This window comes from Anser anser (assembly GCF_964211835.1).
Source record: "Anser anser genome assembly, chromosome: 9".
NCBI classification, from domain to species: Eukaryota; Metazoa; Chordata; class Aves; order Anseriformes; family Anatidae; genus Anser; species Anser anser.
This window is the reverse complement of record NC_139729.1, coordinates 12,029,890-12,048,634: the sequence shown is the minus strand read 5'-3', so window position 1 is coordinate 12,048,634 and position 18,745 is coordinate 12,029,890. Positions and strand designations below refer to the sequence as shown.

Genomic DNA, 18,745 nt, shown 5'->3' with positions numbered 1-18,745 from the left:
GGCAGATGGCACATGCAGACATATTGAGTAGATAATTTGTTTTGTTTGTTTGTTTGAAGTAGGGGAGGCAAGCTGGAGGGCTTCTGGAAGACAGGCGGATATGCTGGTGAGACTTGCAGGGTTATTCTAGAGCACTTTTCCCTCCAGAATAACAGCCCATTGCTGAGCTTAAGTACAGTCACTTGGCAGAAGGAGATCAAGCCAGGGAGGGAGGTAAATGATCCCGTACACAGGACTTCTCCACCAGATGGTGGTCATGTACCTTCCTGGTCGTAGGCTACCCCTTTGCAGGGAGGGGGCGAGGTCCCTCTGGATTGGAGGAGTCATTCTACAGAGAAGGGCAAATCAACTATCCAGAGCATAGCTGAGAGCGAACTGTCAGCGAAGCACTATGGGCAACGCACCCATTGCCTGATGGGTGCGAACATGACAGATCTCTCAAGGGAAGGAACGCAGAGATCTCCAAAAAACCATATTTGCATGAAAGGAAGTAATCTTGACTCTACTCATAGCTACAACAGCCAATGGAATCTAGAGCATGTCTGAACTCATCTTAAAACAGTAATTTAGAACAGATCTAATAAATCATGTCCTGTTTTTTTTTTTCCATTAATTTTCAAAATGCAGCTAAAATAAATAGCTCAGATACAGATGACTACAAGAAAGTCAGATAAAATCAGGAGAAATGGTTTCCAACTCAGCAATCTTTGCAGTCCTGACAAAAACATAACAAAAAAATTAAATGGTAATGTGGAATGCTAAGGAACAAGACTCCTTGAAACACTGAATTTCATGCAAAGGATCAGGTCTAATAAAGCTGTCATGCACACTGTGTACACATAATACAGATTCAGACTTTAGACACCGGAGAAACTTGTGGAAGGGATGATGACTGTGCAGGAAGAGTAAGCTTCAATAAATTCAGCTGGAATCAGGCTAATGACACTTAAGCTAACAGATGCAGGAGAACCTATGCTTTGTCTAGAAAGGAAGCTGTAAAATCCTTGTACCCGTAAGTCCTGTCCTGAAGAAGAAAACAGAGGGTGACAAAATTCAAGGCTATACACAATGAAGGGCAGACTTAAAAACCAAGTGCCAAGCTAGCCCAGCTAGATCATCTCATTCTCAAGCTGGTTCAACCACTTCTTGTACTGTGTTTGCTGATTTGACAAATTACTTATACAATTAAATAAATTGGTTCAAGTGTTTATACATTAAAATTTACACAAAGTTAACCAAGATGCAATTTTGTAACACAGAACAAGCCTAGAGCTATAAAATTCATAATTATTAACCCCAATAGAAAGGTCCTTTAAAACAAATATCTTGACAGAAAAACTACTGAAACGCTTGACAGGAAGAGCCAGTTCAGCTAGTTCTACGTGGTCAGAAAATCAAGTGGAGAGATAGTTACAACCATAAATGAGAAGATCTGGCAAGTATATTTTTAAATGGTTATAAAACTCTTCAAAGAACTTGGTTCTGCACTGGGCACATAGTGCTAGGATGATGTTTGACTACACTCTTCCTTTTTCCCTTACTACTTCTATGCTGCAGCCAAATCCTGGCTATTTGTTACAGAACATATTAGGAACATAGGCTGTAATCTCTGCTGACAACACATTTTTACTTTGAACTTGCTTTCACTAATGCAGTTTTCTCTTCACCAATTCTTTTAATATCCAAAGCTACCCTAGTTTCAAAGCTACCTAGTTTCAAATGTTGCTCAGTATTTCCTTCTGTTTATTCAGTTCTTATCAACAATACCTGATTTATTTCATTTTCAGTATTTCATCTGCAGTCATTGCCTGGCATACCAAATTCAGGCTGCGTGTTTTAGCCCCTGAGATCTATCACCTTGCTCTGTCCCAACTAACAATAGTGCTGTTTCTCACCCTGTCTTTCTATGCTGTTGTGCCAGTAACAGAAACCTTGATGATGTTTTATTGCCCGCTTTAACTCAATATATTAAAATAAACAAAAATAAATGCTTATATTTTGTATAAATATCTAACAGAAAGAGATGTTACTGCAATGTTTACAGGCCTGTAAATTTCCTGTGCTACTAACAGTTCATTCCTTTTTCTGCTATCCTGTAAAATTTTTCTTTTTTATTTTCAGTGCCCCATGGGAAATTTTAAGGAACATTGTTTTGTAAGGTCTCGAGCTCACCTAATAATCAATGGATTTGATTCTCCTTTTCTCATTTATTTTTATTACTTTAAAATACAAATCAATGAATAAGTATGTGAAAAGTCTCACTGGGACTTCCTATAACCCACATTAGATAATGAAAACGTCAAAGCAGAGAGTTTAAACACACTACACTGATTAACACAACTCAGCAAAACCCACAGAAGAAAGCAAGACTATTACTTACACAGTCTTTTTGTCCTGTCGCAGGAGTTTAGAAGAAAATTCACTAAGCACTTCAAGGAATGCAAGGTTAGGAGGTGGATAGTCTTGTCCTTTTTGATTCTGATATTTGAAGGCAAACTCTATTCCATCTCTACAGTAAAGAAGTTTCAAAATTTTCAGATGTTTGTTAGAACATAAAAAAAGTCAGCTCATCACCTCCAAATACTGCCCCAAATCCAAACTGTGATAATCCTAACTTTTTCTAACCTTTTTTTTTTCCATTACTAGCAAACAGCAGCTTTTGGATATAAGAGGAATCAAATGCTCCCTCTGAATTTATGAGGACTCAAACTCAGACAAGGTATTGCCAGTTGCCTGGTTAGAAAGAACTTATCAAAATGTAAGAAACTTGGCAGGTGCTGAAAGCCACTGCCTTAAGCTGGAATGGCCAGTTGTCTCTTTCTTGTTTTTGCATGAAGCAGAAGCTTGTACAAGATATCAGAAATAACAAGATAAAACTTATGTGTCAAGAGTCAGAGAAGAGAATTTACTTACCGGTACACTGATCCATCCCTTATCTTTGCTTTATCATTTAAAATTAAATAAAACAATTTATTTTCACATTACCCAATAAAGGCAAATGCATGTCTGGACCTCTCTTTTCCTTCTCACAGTTAAGTGTCTAGCAGCATATTGATTTCCTTTCAGGTCCTGCACTCCAGAAAGGAGTGCAGGAGAGAGTGGATGGGAAGCACAGAATGACTATAAATCTTAAAAAAACTGTTGGTACTGGTAAATTTGAGCCTAAAAATGCTCACTCAATTACATTCACACATCTTGAAACTATAGTCACAAGACCTTCGCCTAGGACTTGGTCTCAGATGCCTTTACACAAACAGCGAGAACTCTAGCTCGAGGTGTGACAGCCAGGATGGCAACATTGCTGAGATGCCAGGAATGGGGACCTTTCTCAGGGACATGCATGGTGTATCTGCAGCTCTGGTTCTCCTAGCAATTGTATTGCAGTGACCATGGCAGAAAAATAGACGTTGTGCCATCCTAGTTTGCTCACATGCCCTCTCATAGTCTGCTTGCTGAAAGGTTCTCTTGTCAGAACGAAGGTATTTACGCTATGAAAAAAGCCTTGACAATAGCATAAAGGATGCCCAAAAAGGTACTTGACAAAGTGGACAAGACTCGGCCTGGTGATTACATCTATTTTCCTTTACCTTCATTACTCACCCTCAGTTTCAGTCACTTTGAACCATTTATTACAGCTAAAGGAATTTTTTCTTTTCAGAGGGATCCAGGTTCACTGTGTATTACAACATTCCCCCTGAATTCTGGAAAAGGACTGACAACATGGGCCAGTTGTTCTCAGTACCATGAGAAGTTAGGGGGCATGCAAGGCTGAGGGTACTGAGATAGGACAGACCATCAAAAGACTCTTTCAGAATCTATGTGTTTTTTCACTGGAAGTCTTCACTAGTACTGATGACATGACCAGGGACCGATGACAGTGTGGGAAGAAGCTGCTTCCTCACACTGAGAACTACTTTAGAAAAAAATTGCTGCAGATGGCCTCAGACCTGGATGCTTAAGGAAGCAGCAAAAAATGACGGTGGGGACTGAGCGTGACAGAAAATGCGTATCGCCTTACATATACATCATGAGGATAAATAACTGTCATAATTAACCAATCAGAATAAAAAAGATGTCGTCTTCAAAACAAAACAACAGCATGCTTAACTTGAGATGTGAAGGAATTCACATTACTTTTTAGTATGAAATATCTCACACTTTTCCCATCAGCAGTATGACACACTATTTAGCAATGTGACTGGAACGGTCACACTCAACACCTACACTGGTGCCATTTGGACTAAAGGAGTAGTGCTAAGACGTCACCTTTTGTTTGGACAAACATTACAACTCTCCAAGAGTTCCCCAGATATCTGCTGAAAGCTTAAGATGGGTAAGAAGGAGAATCTGGGGTTTCTGTCCAGACTTAGGAGGGACGTGTAAACTAGCAGGTACAATTCTTCTGATATCCATCTTCATATAGGACTTATTTTTTCTTCATCTCCTCCAAACCTCTGTATCACTCACATTTTTTTCCTGGTCATATTTGTTCTATTATTTGCATCCTTTCAGATACAAAGTCCTGATCATTGCTTTGCTAGTCTTAGTCTAAACACTCTGAGACAGCAAATGTTAATATTTTAACTTTTTTATGGCATGTGGCTGTCATAATTTAAATTTAGAAACACCTTTCTATGCTTTCCTACACACTAGTTACATAAAAAGCCTCAATCTGCTTAAAAAAAAAAATAGAGCACAAAATATTTTTGGAGTATCTTTTTATAAAAACTCTAGGTGCACACAGAATCCACAGTGTTGTGTTACAAAGAGCTATCTACACTTGTTAGATACAGTCCACACAACTGTGTATGATAGCTAAGGTTTTACCTGAGATAGATAAATATGGTCGTTCCAATCACACAAATAAATAGGCAGCAGCTAGTTTTTCTTCCTTTCTTACATACATAGATATGTGTTTACCCCCCATTATTTTTTCTACCTAAATTAGAAGAAATAAATCATTATTCCAGGACCAGGTTAAGATTATGTCCCTGTAGAAGATGTATATTGAGCAAAACTTCTAGTATGACGTAATGTAAAAATCTAGTTTATTTACCACCACTCACTTGTGTAGTGTGGCCACAGCCTCTCTTGTCTTGATCTGATCCAAGCCAAAAGTGAGTGCAAACCGACGGGCCAATTCCTTAATTCCACTAACATGGGCAGATGTCCTGTCCAAATTAGGACCTTGCTCCTGAACAAGCTCATTGAACAGCTAGAGAAAGAATTCAGTTGTTAAAAACTGTGAGCTAGAAAACACATTTTTTGACAAAGACTTTTATTCTTAACCTGTTAGGGCTATGAATGGACATTATAACAACTTTTTTAACAAAAATCTAACAGAGTTCACTTACATTCATTTTCTAATCCACTTCAGTTCCCAGACCTTTTTCTGCGTAATTGATATTCACCAACTGTCCCCCACCTTGTACTTGTGTGGAAAATAACTCCTAAGCAGCATTTTGCACATAACTTCATTGGATTGTATCTATTGTTTTCTGAACTCATCAAGATGATTTTGCATTCTTATGCTGCTTTCTAAAGTACTTGCACCACCCATCAGATCAGTATCATCTAGGAATTTAGGAACCAAATTTTCTATTCCATCATGCAAGACAATGAATATCTGAACAGCATTACAGGGTAAATGCCTTCAAAGCTTGCTTGGTAATGCCATTTCAGCACAATAATGATTTACTCAGTAATTTTCCAATTACTTCTGTATCTTCTTATGTTACTGCCATTTAGACCACATTTTCCTAACTTGCTAATGACACTAACAAAGGAGACTGTGTCAACAACAATATTAAATCAAATTGCATTAAATATACTCCTCTCCTATCCACAGGCTCTATTACCATATAATTAATGAAAGCTGCTCAATTTTACATGATTTCTCCTTGACAAATTGATACTGGCTGCTACCTATCACTTAGAAACTTGCCAATAGCTTGTCTAATATATATTTTTTTCATGACATGGTATTAGGCTGTACACAGTTGACAGGTATGGCACCTGGCTTCTTCTTCTCTCCAAGTTCTGACAGGAACTAATTTGACACTTGCCAGTGTCAATTCTTCTAATTCTTCTGGAATTTCTTCTATTTTTCTCACATTTTCACAGATCTCACTCAGCTTTCAGATTGTTATAGGAAATCCCTTTGTACTCTGGAATGAATTTTGGAAGGCCCAGCCAATTTGAAAACATCTAACTTATGTAAGAAATTTCTCTACATAATGGATATAGCTGGAATTGCCAGTGCCAAAACAGTATTTAGTGAAACACACACTTTGTGCTGCCAGCAGAACAATGATGGCTTTCGTATCAAACTAAGAGTTTATGGTTGATATAAAGTAAACTGTTCAGAGGAAAAAAAGTGCTTAATAATACTGAAAGACTTAAAATAAATATCTCAAAGTTTGAAAAATCAATCAATATTTAGACAAAATAGAAAGATGCATTACTTCCAGCTAATTATGAGGATTTTTATTAGTTAGTTATTAGTCATCCTAGTCGTCATTAGTCATATTAGTTAATTATTAGTCATCCTAATTCTTCTTGTTTGATAGGTACCAGTAAACAAACACTATGAATCAGCTTGGACCAAACTGCCATCAAGGCTTTTTTCTCCCTTTCTTCCATTTTAATCTGGCAAAACTTTGCCTATTGTTGTCTTAAGAATACAGAGGTTAAAGAGACAAAGCAGTGGTGATAATTTGAACTGAGGAGCAAGATAGTCTCTTAACAAAAGCGTATTTTTTTTGCTTCAATGTAAAGGGCACCAGAGAAAAATCCTGTCCAGTAGTTGTTGCAATGAAGGACTTCTAATAAAAATCAATATTCTTACCTGTTGCAAACTGAGAATGAGTGTCTTTGCACACTGGATTTTATCAATTTGCCTTGTTTTGCTCAAGGTTTCCTTAATGATATCTCCATAGTCATTGTAGTACTAGGAAAAAATGTGGGGAAAAATCCTTTTAAAATTGAAACCCATATAATTTTTCACAGCTTTTCTTATAGAAAGATTACTTGCAGTTCTTGTCTTGAAAAGGTAACTTTTTTTTTTTTTAAAAAAGACCAAAAAACAATTTCAAATACAGCTTGAAACCGCTGCTCTGTCTTCTTTGTGATGACTAATCTCTTACAGAGAGACAGGTGGGGTACACCTGTCAATCTGCCATATACTGAGGGGCTTTATAGTATATAGCTTGGTAGTGTAAGGAGTGCTAACGTACATGTCTTCTGGTAGGTAAATTGCAAGTACAGGGTAAAGTGGCAGCTGAACAGCAAGTCTTTCTGAATTTCATTGGGCCTCAATATTGCATGGAAACACCCTATGTTAATAGTTGATAAAACATTCAGGTACTGCAGACCCACTTACAACACCAAGCTTTTTTACTGCTTTCCTGTTTAAAATGATATTTTCCCACAGAAAAAAAAATAAAAAAATCTGCTTCCTTGTTCTGGCCAAGACTGAGAGACTCCCAGTGAAATATGACATTGAACAAACAACTGTTGTTGTGGATTCTAGGAACACCTTTGAGGAGCAGGATAAGAAATTCTCTGCAAAGGTAAGTCTCTCTGAAAATACTTGGCACCGTGTAGGACCAACTTTTGATGCTGCCTCTAACAAGGCACTCCTGCTGTGTAGGAAGGCAAATTCCGAGCTTACCGCTTCTCAGAGACAGGTATAATTTAAAAAGGAAAAACTAGTACAGAAATCAAATAAGGCTGGAAAAGCTTTCAAGTGTTCAGTCTTTAATTACTGCACTGGAAGGGAGTAAAACAATTGACCTGACACAACAATCTGTGTTCACTTAGGAGGGGGAGAATACACAGAGCTGTACCTTCATATAGTGTTTGAAGATATCAGCCGCTGCATGCATGTCTACAATGTCATAAATTATCAGCTTGCTGAAGGCAGCCAAGAGGTTTCTTCTCTTATGTAAGGCTTCTATTTTGTTAGCTTCATCTTCTTCATCTCCCTCTGAAAGCATCAACAACAATAAAAAATTTTATATTATGTTATATTCTAAAACAATGTTATTAAAGAGTAGCTTTTAGAAAAAAATCAATTATTTAAAATGAAGCAACAATTGTTGCAGGAGAAGCTAAAATCAAAGATGATTATTCTTGAATGTTAGGACCTTCAGGGAAGTTCAGGAAGATGACAAACCATTCACCAAGGACGCCGTAGTCCTGAGTAATACTGAACACAATCCACATGGAACTGAATCACTTATTTTCTTTACCCTGTGAAAGGCCACAATGAACAGTTGTTGAATGCTTTGTGCTTAGTTTTTGAAATCAAAGGACATTTGAAGATGCTTCTTTAACAAGACTGAACTATGAATGTTTCATATAGAGAAATTAGAAGCCAGTGCTTCTTCTGCATGCCTTGGATTTGCAGGCATGAAACCCATGGTCTTACAGCAGCAATAAACAACAGGAAATAAAATTCAGATGGAAGAGACATTGAGTGCTAATGTCATATGTATTAAATCCCCATGTAAGGATCTATTCTGTGAATGAAAATTAAACTATACACATGCGAAATATATTATCATATAGTAAAACCATATTACACAATTTACAGAAGAAAATGAAATCAGTTATAACAATTATAATAATAGCAAATATTCTGTGGTATTTAGAAGAGATCATTCTTAATGGGAGTCTTCCAACCAGTCCAAAGAAATACAGGCCTGTGTAGGGGGCAGGAGGAACACAGTGTCACAGGGACTCTTTTGCTGCACTCTTACTGTAGTTTCCACAGAGCCAGAGTGTGTAAGTCATATATTGTACCACAGGACACCTCTTACAAGCAGTGGAGTTGACTGTGAGTATGTATACATGATGTTTTTTGGATGATTTAACCCATAGAATTGAAGCCCAATAGCATTCCCTCACCCCCCTATTTTTCTTCATTTCTTTTTATAGTTACTGATATGTTCTGAATACCTAAAGTTGTAAATCATCACACGGACTTCATGGAGTCAGAGTAGCATTAGGGAATGGAGATTACATAAAAAGATCTTCATCCATCTTTTTGCTGTCTTCCCAGTCCAATCACAGGATGTTAAAAAATCCTAATGTTCCTCAAGAGCCAAGAAAAATAAATACTGTCCTCCTAAAATCTATTCTTGATTTATTATTCTGAACTTTGAACTCACAAAGTATGATTAACTTGCACTGTGGATTTCTGGTGGAGTTGTGTGTCAAAATGCATTCTTCTCAGGCCACTGTAACCCTTAAAAAGATGCTCAAAAAAGATGTTATCTAGAAGGCTGAAAGGACCTTTAGAGCAAGAATAAATTCTCTGAGACCGTAGTTCTACCCACTACTGTCTTAACAGATCAAAAATAGCACTTACATGCCACCATAACATACAAGTAACTGAGTTCAATGGAAATTCAGAAAATGTGCAAAAAGAACACTACAGTACACATTCAGCACGTGTTTCATATTTTTCGACCATCTGGGAATCCATCGCTTGTCCAAAGATATTTAGGATTCAGAAGCTGGGTACCTCTGTATCTCACTTAGGCATTTGTAACACACAGCAGAAGTGAGTTATTTAAAAACAGATGTCAATGACAAATCCAACCCTTCCTGACTGAAAGCCAAAAATCTCAAGTCATCCTTCTGAGGAAGTAGAGATGCTTTAACTCTCGCTTCTCAAAGCATGGCCACACACACACAGATGCCTAGGAAATAACAACAAAGCAAGCAAGCACACGCAATACTTCTCCAAGCAGTCTCCCAGTCTCCAATGATTTTCAAATCAATCCTGAGCTCGATTTATTATTTTTTTTTTTTGGGTGAGGGGGGAGGGGTGGGGGGAAAGCAGAGTGGGTATTTATTTAGTAACACCAGAGTTTCTTAAGACCATCCTTGCCTAGAGCTTTGATGGTAAGATTCGTCTCACAGTCCTGTAACTCTGTTTTGAAACTTGAAAGGATTTTTCTTCCATGTACTGTTCTGTCGTACTTTTTCCCTTGAAGCCATACTAAATATATATATAAATACTTAAGTTCAACAAGGCCAAGTGCCGGGTCCTGCACCTGGGGCACAACAACCCCAAGCAGCGCTACAGGCTGGGAGATGAGTGGTTGGAAAGCTGCCTGGCAGAGAAGGACCCGGGAGTGTTGGTTGATAGTCGGCTGAATATGAGCCAGCAGTGTGCCCAGGTGGCCAAGAAGGCCAACAGCATCCTGGCCTGTATAAGAAGCAGTGTGGCCAGCAGGTCTAGGGAAGTGATTGTGCCCCTGTACTCGGCTCTGGTGAGGCCGCACCTTGAGTACTGTGTTCAGTTTTGGGTCCCTCGCTACAGGAAGGACATGGACGTGCTCAAGAGAGTCCAGAGAAGGGCGACCAAGCTGGTGAGGGGTCTGGAGAACAAGTCTTACGAGGAGCGGCTGAGGGAGCTGGGGTTGTTCAGCCTGGAGAAGAGGAGGCTCAGGGGAGACCTCATCGCTCTCTACAGGTACCTGAAAGGAGGCTGTAGAGAGGTGGGGGTTGGTCTGTTCTCCCACGTGCCTGGTGACAGGACGAGGGGGAATGGGCTAAAGTTGCGACAGGGGAGTTTTAGGTTGGGTGTTAGGAAGTACTTCTTTACCGAAAGGGTTGTTAGGCATTGGAACGGGCTGCCCAGGGAGGTGGTGGAGTCACCATCCCTGGAGATCTTTAAAAGACGTTTAGATGTAGAGCTTAGCGATATGGTTTAGTGGAGTACTTAGTGTTAGGTCGGAGGTTGGACTCGATGATCTTGAGGTCTCTTCCAACCTAGAAATCTGTGATACTGTGATACTGTGATAAATGAAGTCTGTCACTGAACTAAGACAGTATTTATTTTCAAAAATACTGCAGAGGAAAAGATCAGTAAATAATTTTGTACGGATTAATAAAATGTAGTTTACAGGCCAGTCCCATGTCTTCTGAAAACACCCATTTTTATGAAGTGAACTTTGTAACTACTTTTTCTTCTTTAACAGACATAACATTGAATACTTCATATTCACACTTATCTCCCCCCCCCCAATAAAGAACAGTAATTCTGAAAACATTTTTGAGCAAACTTTTCTGAAAATTCTATTTTCTTCTCTCTTATGTGTTTGTTACGAAAAAAGGTAAGTAGAAAACATGAAGGCTAAACATACCCATGCTCTGGTTTTCATCATCTTGGTCAATGAAGACATGGTCCATCACAAAACTGAGAAGTTCTGACTGAAGGCCTGAGTCTGGATTAAACACCAAAGGCTGAAGACCTTCTCTACCTCCAGTCATCAGCTGATGACTAAAAATCATCAAGAGATCACAAAGCAACATGAAAGCCTGAAAGGTAAAAGAGATGTATTAAGAGTAAGAAGCGTACGTCAAGTAAGTGCAAAACAAAATAACATTTATCTGATTTCTAAATGTTTTCCCACTATTATTAAACATCCGTCCTTAACTATACTGATTCATAGCTTTTTTTGTGCTGTGAGAAGCGTCCACTAGGGTTTCCATTATCTTTAAAGTATTATGCCTTTTATTTCTAATGTTGGGAACTGTGTTTACCCCTCGTACCACATCCATGATACTACACTTCCATTTCTTCTCTACGAGAACTCTAAATATACCTCTGCTCCAAGGACTGTAGTAAAGAAAAAACACCTCTTGTTGATAAACAGATAGAAAAGTTAAATGAGAAAAAAAAAAAAAAGAGTAACATTATAAGGTAAAATCCAAGCTGAGTCATTCTCAGATCCTGAAAATACAGGGAAACAGATGTAAGCAATGAAATCTTTGCAGAATTTCTCTAACAATTCTCTGTGGAAACAATCAAGTAATTCTGCATGGCTTTCAAATCTAGGTAACAGTCCATCAGGGAAGAATTTTTAATGATTTTTACTCATTACTGTTATACCCTCATTACCTGGGAAAAGAGAAAAAGTAGCTATAAGTAATTTTGTTTCTTTCAAGGGTTTATCTGTATACTCTCATGCATGAGAATAATACTGTTCTCCCCAATGGCTTATGTTGGAGCAGTATAACTAGCTGTATTTATTTGCATTACATTCAATGCCTGAGCATCTTTCAGATAGAATTTCTTAATCATTTTAGTTTCTCTATCTTTAACCTTTGGTTCTGAGAATGGAGAAAGAGAGGAAGGTTTAAAGTACAAATGTGCAAAAAGACTCCTAGAAGATCAACGCTGGATACGCTGCGTCTTTCCCAGGAGCCTGCAGGAGTCTCACTCCGGGCAGTATCAATCACAATTCCCAGGTAGGGGGTAGGCCAAAGGGGTTTTCAAATGAACACAGACTGCAGAATAGCCCTGTCTGATTAATGAAATCCAGCATAGGCTTTAATTCAGCCCTATATTCCCCTCTACAAACAGCTGAATGCATGCTTTTATAAACTCCCACCTATTAGTGTTTAAGACTGACTTTAGAACAAGTGTTTAGGTAGGTGAGGAGAAACACAGTTAAATGTGTATTTAAACATATTTTTGAACCTTCAGAAAAGCTGTGAGAGCAACCTGCTTTACAAACTTCCAACATGAAATCTTTGTGAATTCTGAGTGTCAGAGCAGCTCACTCATCTCGTGGAGTATGTTATAAAATCCGAGTGAGCTACACTTACACAAGAACAAAATGCAAATAGTTGTAAACCATGATCAATTTAGACTTTGGAGACAGGTGCCAGTATTTGGGATTTTTCTTCACAGCATCTAAAAAACATCGGGATTGATTTCAGTGATGATCTCAGCTGCTCTAAACTCCTTTGACATGCATTTGACATTTGACATTCAAGCTAATACTAATGTAGACCTCTAAAAAACAGGTGGATACAAATCACACACTGAAAGTTTTTATTTCTGATCAATATAAAGACAGCATGTACAAATGTCTATATATTGTAAATATGTCTAGTCACAGATTTATTTCACTCAGTCTAAGAAAATTTGGAATGTTTCAGTTCTGTTTCTAATAAATACTTAACACATTTTTCTCTCCTTCGATATGTAATTGATCTTCTCTGAGAATAATGTATAGATTAAGAAACAAATAAGCTAGTGAGAAAATATAACATGAATTCTCAAAAGATCTAGCAAAATAAAAGGATTAAGGAACAGTTCCTGCACTTGCAGAAAGAGACTTTTTAAGGAAGAAAATTAAAAAGTTCATAGAAGAATTAGTTGGAAGGTCTCTAGCCCAACCTACTCTGACTGGGACTCTTGCTGTCTCTACATCTGGTTGGTCATGGCTTTGTCTAGCAGAGTCTTGAAAACTTCCACAGAATTGTGAACTGAAAAGGAGCTTCTAAGAAACGTTTAAATTACCAATGAAAAGAAGATTTGAGAGAAAGAGAATTAAAACATTTCAAAATACATCAAGCACAAAAACATGGCAGTAATGGTAAGGATCATTTACCACTTGTTGATGTAGAAGCAACATTAAACCTAGTTTATGCTAGAATCGTTAGTATTTTCATGAAGTTAGACATTATCTTCACATTATACAATGTTAATAAAATATATTCTATGTTAAGAGTAACTACTCAGAGTACTAAATATAATTACGAAACTTAAATCTGCTGCAAGACAATGACATATAAGAGTCCTTTAAAAATACATAAGGTAGGAAGATCTCTGAGCCTTTAATATTCATATTTATCAACTTGCAGAACACAGCGTAAATGCCAAGCAGAGCTATCTCTTGAAAAAATAAAACTATCTTTTAAGAAGTATTATCTTTTAAAAAAAACATAAGCAAGTAAATGTGTGCCATTTAGTTACAGTCTTTGCAAAATCATGGAAGTGCTGACACAGAAATGCAATTTTAGACAACTAAAAGATGTCAACAGACCTGATAGAAATCAGCAAACATTCCTAAGATCTTTGCAAACAAAGCAGCTATTGTTTATTGTAGAGACCACAAATTATTTCAACTCCTCCTTGGATTTAATTTCTTTTATTTCAATTTCTAGACATACATAGCAGAAGCTTCTCACTCTGTGCATGTGTGGCTTTCACAGATTCACACAGATTTCTCTAGGTTGGAAGAGACCTCAAGATCATCGAGTCCAACCTCCGACCTAACACTAAGTACTCCACTAAACCATATCCCTAAGCTCTACATCTAAACGTCTTTTAAAGACCTCCAGGGATGGTGACTCCACCACCTCCCTGGGCAGCCCGTTCCAATGCTTAATAACCCTTTCGGTAAAGAAGTACTTCCTAACATCCAACCTAAAACTCCCCTGTCGCAACTTTAGCCCATTCCCCCTCGTCCTGTCACCAGGCACGTGGGAGAATAGACCAACCCCCACCTCTCTACAGCCTCCTTTCAGGTAACTGTAGAGAGCGATGAGGTCTCCCCTGAGCCTCCTCTTCTCCAGGCTGAACAAGCCCAGCTCCCTCAGCCGCTCCTCGTAAGACTTGTTCTCCAGACCCCTCACCAGCTTGGTCGCCCTTCTCTGGACTCGCTCGAGCACGTCCATGTCCTTCCTGTAGCGAGGGGCCCAAAACTGAACACAGTACTCGAGGTGCGGCCTCACCAGAGCCGAGTACAGGGGCACAATCACTTCCCTCGACCTGCTGGCCACACTGCTTCTTATACAGGCCAGGATGCCGTTGGCCTTCTTGGCCACCTGAGCACACTGCTGGCTCATATTCAGCCGACTATCCACCAATACTCCCAGGTCCTTCTCGGCCAGGCAGCTTTCCAGCCACTCATCTCCCAGCCTGTAGCTCTGCTTGGGGTTGTTGCAGCCCAGGTGCAGGACCCGGCACTTGGCCTTTCCAAAAATCTAACACAGATAACTGGATAACTACACTGAATCCCCCAAAATGGATACCTTACTATAATTATATTTCATAAACACAAACCTTTGGCATACGCTCACATGTAGACAAATGTACGCACTTATGTTTTCAGTCAGCTTTCCAAATAGGGAAGCACAGCAACCTGAGCTGTAATGACCACATTCATGAGAATCTAAAAAACCCCCTCCAGATCTTGTTTTTTATATAATGAAGACACTGTGTAACTGGATATTTTTTTCTGATTTACCAAGGCGACATAACTACCAGTCAAGCAACTAGTTTTGCATAGTGTGAAACTACATTCTTAGTGCAATTCAGAGTATTTTTGTAAAATTAATTAACATAGATTTCCTGCTAGAAAATATAGAGAAGTATGATGTGTACTGCTAGAAACCTCAGTTTTCTCTCATTAGCTACCATGGGTAAAAGAGACACAAAAATTAGCATGCATTGCTACATTTAATGGAATTATTAGGATGACAAAATAATGATAAATATCAAGGCTTCAATTCTTCCAATCTAAATTCAGACATTTGACTTGTGTAGGAAAGTAGTCACTCTAAATTCTCTATTACTCAATACTAGGGAAAAAAATCCAGAAACACGCAGAGAAAGATTTAGCCAATTTGAGGTCTCAATCATCCTCTAAAAGTGCCTGTTTCTGTCTATTAATACAGTAATTAAGTAAAGGAATAGACTTTAATTTTTGGTGATTCAGTTAGATGCCTACAGACAGCTGAACATGAGCCTAAGCATCCACTATTATATCAAAAGTGAATCTGACATTAGCTGTGCTTTGAAGGTAATTTTAATATAATTCTTTTTATGAAGTGTTTGTTCAGTTTTACTTAGACAGAAGGCACACATGACTTTATTTTAACTTTGGTGTAGTAAGTGTCATCTTGAGTTTTCCTACAGTTCAATACTCACACTTTTGTAAAAGCATGTGACAGACATTTCTCTTACCTGTTCTTTTACTGGAGTGTTGACATTTGATAGACACTGCTGGCAGACAGCCAGAAAGGATTTCACAGTTTTCCTCAATACCAGTAAGTCCTCCTAGAATAAGGAATAAAAGGGAAATATATAAATATTAATAAAAGTTTGCTAGAACAAATCAAAACAAGAGGATGGTGATAATTTCATACATTCAATCCTATACACTACCAAAACATAGACAGAGGCCATAAAACGTATGCTATTCATATAGCACAGAGTAAAACAAGTCATTATTTTTCAGAAGAATGGCCCAAGGTTCCTTGTAATAAATACTACTAATAAAGCAATACATTCCTGAGGTAAAATTATCTGTATTTTATTTGGATGTAGAGTATAAATGTTTCAGAAGAAAATGTTCAATACATCAAGGTCAACACACATGGTGGTTTATAAAGAATTCTGTATGTAGATTAATCAATGTGAACAAAAAATACCAATAAGGTGTCTCGAGTTCAACAAAAACATTCTCCTAACCATGTGCAGATGTTGGAAATGTGAAGGCATATCACAGAAATCTAATGACTTAGGGAAGAAGGAGGGAGGTTTGTTGATCTGGAGGAAGAAGGATTTGTGGGTAAAAAAAAATAATAAATGCCTGGTTTGATCACCTTCATCTAGAGACAATCCATGTATATTTTAGCTGTGGGTACCAGAAGTGGCGGGTTCAATAGGAGAGCTGGGTACTTTGACCTGGGGCTACTTATGACGTACCCTGATGAATACGTATTTTTTTTACGGATAACAAAGTGAACTGGTGAAAACAAATCAAAATAAAACATAAGATACCGGAGCATAATCCTAAGTATGTAGCAAACAGCCACCTGGAAGTAAGAAATTACAGAAGAAAATATTTGTGAAAAGCTCCTATGTGAAAAGCTAGGACAGCCTCTGTCTTGTAGCCAAGAAATTTACTGAAAACTACATAGCTGGGCACCTACTTAATTACTCTGTTTACATTAGGACCAAACTCAACACAGGGAACAAAATACAAACCACAGATCACTAGGACTTTGTGTTAGCTTCATGTTTTGTCAAAATGACCAGCTTTGTCAGCACTGATTTACAGATTCTGCTACTCTGCATTGCTCAGGCGATACAAATACAGCTTCTGCCCTGTCTGCCTCTGTCCGGCTGCATTTCTTACATTCACCTGCAAGCATTGCTTTGAAGATCTTTCTCTTCCCTTTCACCATCAGAGATTTCATATAAAGGAGGGCTCGTCACAGCCATTAATTCACACTGAGGCTGCTGGCATACCACTACTGCTGCCATTCCCTCCATGGTACCTACCTGTATCAGCTTTTCGATGGAAGACAGTGTGCCCTACAGAACAACATCTAACCTAAATCTAAAGAACCTACATAGTGCATATGCACTGATTTTTGATTATGATGGATGCTCAATCCATACGGCTCATTTCTAGTGTTAATTTCTTTTATTGCACCCTATCGTAAGATCTTGTTATTCTTTGTTTACTGAAAGACTTTTTGTGGCCCATATGCTCTTTCTGTACTGATTCACAACAGAAGGCAGGTCTGCACTGAAGCAACCAGTGTGTTCCTAAATCTCTGAACCTCTCGTAATTTTCAATAGACTTAAGTGTGGTTTTCTAATCTGGACTCTGAAGATCTATAAGTTATATTGCCTTCTTACTCCTAATCATTTTTCTCTGTTAATAAAGGCAAGGATCCCTTTCTGCAACTGCATTACACCACGATTACATGACGTGTAAGGTAGCTCTGCTCTCTTCTAAGTCACAACTTTCCACTGATCAGCATTCTTGTTCCCAGATATGTCTTCTGTTTGGCTGCATTAACATGCCTCTTTGCTTATTTAATTGTAATTTGTTTATCAATTGATCCGCATTTTAAAAAGTTTTACTTTACCTTCCCTCATAATTGTTAAAAATAATAATCAGTTTTTAGCTGCAAATGGATTCCTCTTGGAATGCATCAGAAGCTGTTGCATTGTGTGATGATTTCCCAATTTCAATTTTCATCTAATATATTAACCAGTTTTGAGATACTGAATATAAATTACATTAAATGCACATATTAACCTGAAATGCAATGTGATACTAATGTCCACAGAAATTGGTATTTCAAAATAGTGTTTTTATCAGTCAAAAATACAATCTTCTCAAGAACAAATTTCCTTATTCCTTCCAGTCTCATTTGTTGGCCATGTTCTTTGTGTCCTTCAGCCTTGTACTGACTGTTTTCTATCAGCCATTCCAAGTATTTTACCTAGGACTGATGCTAGGCTTATACGTTTGCTGTGTTACATAATCATATGATTTATGCCTTTAAATATTGGTATTACAATCACTTCAATTTCTATCTATCTATAGAAATTGCTTTTCATCATAATTATCTTCCATTTAGATGCTAGCGAATTCAAAAGAGAAACTAAAACCCACAAAAAATCCTAGATAAAGGTTAAAAATTGCATGTCTACCATTTTTCTTTCTGTCAACAGCTGAATAACACCTAGGTATACGCTATTTATTATCCTCTTGCTTGCCGGCATGACAAACATTCAATTTGAAAAGTTAGAAACAGCAAAAGAAAGCCCCCCTGAACAGTGCAACAGAGCCATCTGGAACTTTGCTAAATTTGGAGAAATCCCCAGACTACTGTAGAGTGGTAATGATTTTATTTTTTCTTTTTTGCTTATTTGTCTGTTTGTTTGTTTAAGAAAATGGTATGGAAAAAAATGAATTCGATTTTCAAGTCTTTCACCACTCTAAGGAACACAGCCAAGGTTCTTGAGGTGTGATTACATGCTATGTGGGCTTCAGCAGAAGAATGGTATAAAAAATTTACTGTCCTCTAGGTTGCTAAGGTAAAGCCATGGGGTCACACTGCGAACTGAATTACTGAAGTGACCCAGGATAAAAATAATCCTTTCCAGAACTGTACAGCTTATATCTTA

The 18,745-nt window shown here is 37.9% G+C and overlaps 1 protein-coding gene across 10 annotated transcripts in view; it reads right to left on the bottom strand.

Moving 5' to 3' along the window:
- Positions 1–18,745, bottom strand: part of STAG1 (STAG1 cohesin complex component) — a 187,481-nt gene that overhangs the window by 13,955 nt on the left and 154,781 nt on the right. For all 10 annotated transcript variants that reach the window (XM_083848713.1, XM_083848712.1, XM_083848709.1 and 7 more), the window contains 6 exons: positions 15,779–15,871; positions 11,160–11,334; positions 7,848–7,987; positions 6,848–6,949; positions 5,067–5,215; positions 2,381–2,509 (listed from right to left, as the gene is read on the bottom strand). In XM_083848713.1, the coding sequence (XP_083704839.1) occupies positions 2,381–2,509; positions 5,067–5,215; positions 6,848–6,949; positions 7,848–7,987; positions 11,160–11,334; positions 15,779–15,871 (788 nt within the window). The remainder of the gene's footprint in view (positions 1–2,380; positions 2,510–5,066; positions 5,216–6,847; positions 6,950–7,847; positions 7,988–11,159; positions 11,335–15,778; positions 15,872–18,745) is intronic.